The sequence below is a fragment of the Monoraphidium neglectum genome, assembly GCF_000611645.1.
Source record: "Monoraphidium neglectum strain SAG 48.87 unplaced genomic scaffold scaffold01719, whole genome shotgun sequence".
In the NCBI taxonomy this organism is placed as follows: Eukaryota; Viridiplantae; Chlorophyta; class Chlorophyceae; order Sphaeropleales; family Selenastraceae; genus Monoraphidium; species Monoraphidium neglectum.
The window spans coordinates 1-1,947 of record NW_014011909.1 but is presented as its reverse complement, the minus strand read 5'-3'; the positions used below and the strand labels follow the sequence as shown (position 1 = coordinate 1,947).

Sequence of the window (1,947 nt, the reverse complement as noted above, 5' to 3'; positions counted from 1 at the left end):
CGCGGCTAAAAGCTAGGTGGGGATGGGAAACATCAACACATGCTCGACACGCACAGAAGAGAGTGAAATTTTGGCGGTGGAATGAGATAAGCGGTGGTTGGCAAACAATGATCACATTGATGCGAGTAGGACGGTAAAATGTGATATCAAACATGTCAAACACAGCGAATGACTTGCACGCCACATGCAGGGTAGCACTTCAGCAGAACACTTCGTGATCTCCTTCCACCCTGAAATGCAGTCACCTTTGCAACCCGCAAGCTTGCAACCCGCAAGCTTGCAACCCGCTAACGCACTATGATTGTGCGGCCCCTCTATCATATGATATACCTTTCTCAAGCTCAGAGTTCCAGAAATTTGCCCATGTCAAGGTCGGTTGCTGCTGCTGCTGCTGCTGCTGCTGCTGCTGCTGCTGCTGCTGCTGCTGCTGCTGCTGCTGCTGCTGCTGCTGCTGCTGCGATTGCTGCCGCTGCTGCTGCCGCCGCTGCGGCTGCTGCTGCAGCTGCTGTTGCAGCTGCTGTTGCTGTGCCTGCAGCGCATTCAGCTTGCGGCTGCTGGCATCGGCATCCGTGCGGCTGGAGCCCTGGTGGCCGGGTCTTGTGCACTGGACGATATTCGTGACACCTGCACGGCTTGACAACATGTGCGCCATCATCATATAGCAAACAATGGCGTACGTCAGGCAGCTTGCTAAGGCGATGCCAGTCACAGTGACTCCGTAGGCCCGCCTCCGTTGGCTTGCCAGCATGTGTGGGACCATGTTGTCAGGAAAATCAGTTGCATAACCACTTTACGTCTGCGATAGAGAGCTTTGGCTCGCTCAGCGTTTGTTGTCATAGACGGGCCATCCGCCAGCTGGTGAATGAAGTATGAAGCCGTTAAGGCACGTCCGAACTATTACAAATCACACGCACAGTACTTTAATTGCAGCGCACGCTGCGGGGCTGCGTTATCATACCGTACAAACAGGGATGGGTGCATGCCTTAGAGCCTTACACACCCCGCACAACCCAGCATTGTCAACGGTTCTGCGGTGCCGCCATATCATATCGTAGTCCCAGTAGGTTTTCGCACGGTCGATCTGCGAATAGTTTATAGGTACCTCTCTGTTGCGGTTTCGCACAGATCACCGTATTTTGCGTTGTAAACTAGTATAAATTCTGCGTCACCACAGTATCACATATCTGCGGGTGATAGGTTCAGTATCAAGTCTGCGGCGGCACGTACATTTTTTCGGTGGCTGTGACTGGGCTGCGCCGTCGGTCGGACAGCTGCTGGCGCGCAGCGTGGCGCATGCTGCAGATCCGGAGGTGTTGTGGATGGACGTGTGCGCACGGAACTGCTTGGGGTAGACGCTGGCTTGCCGCGTGTGGGCGCATCTGGGTCAGAGCAACACGACGGTGGCAATGGCATTCCCCGCGCAGGCGATCGCCGTCGCCTGCATGCAGCCCGATAGCTGCAAGCTCAGCCGCCCGGACAAAGTGATTGAGGAGCAGCCAAAGGAGCCTGGCAAGGGGGTCAAGACTGTTCATGTGGTTGAGCTGAAGTACACTATGGATTATGACTGGACGGGGTGTGTGACATAGCTGACAGCCAACACTGCCTGCTCATCGAGCAGCTGTCCTCACAGCCCGGCCAACTTGCCCGCCTGCACGTCATTCCCCTTGGGGTCAGTAGGGGGATGCAACAAGCCCTTGACCCAACCCTGCCGCAGCTGGGAGTGGAGCAGAAGGACCTAGCCCGCGTGCGCCGCGACCTGCATGGCAGTGCTTGGAACTTGTGTCACATACACCCGCCGGGTCACTAAAACGCGCCGGGCACTTGAGGGATCTAGGCGGAAGCGGCCCAATATTGCGGGGGAGACTGCAGGCCAGCCCGGCTGCTGTGCAGTCATCCGTGCTGCCAACGTCTGCTGAGTGCAGCTTCAGTTCTGCTGTGTTGGGAGAG

At 56.7% G+C, this 1,947-nt stretch overlaps 1 protein-coding gene across 1 annotated transcript; it reads right to left on the bottom strand.

Annotated features, from left to right (window-relative positions):
- Positions 1 to 295: 295 nt before the first annotated feature.
- On the bottom strand, positions 296 to 652 carry MNEG_8814 (hypothetical protein; the record flags this gene model as incomplete). Its single annotated transcript, XM_014042712.1, has 1 exon — positions 296 to 652. The coding sequence occupies one exon, from the start codon at positions 650 to 652 to the stop codon at positions 296 to 298; it is 357 nt and encodes a 118-aa protein (XP_013898166.1).
- Positions 653 to 1,947: the final 1,295 nt, after the last annotated feature.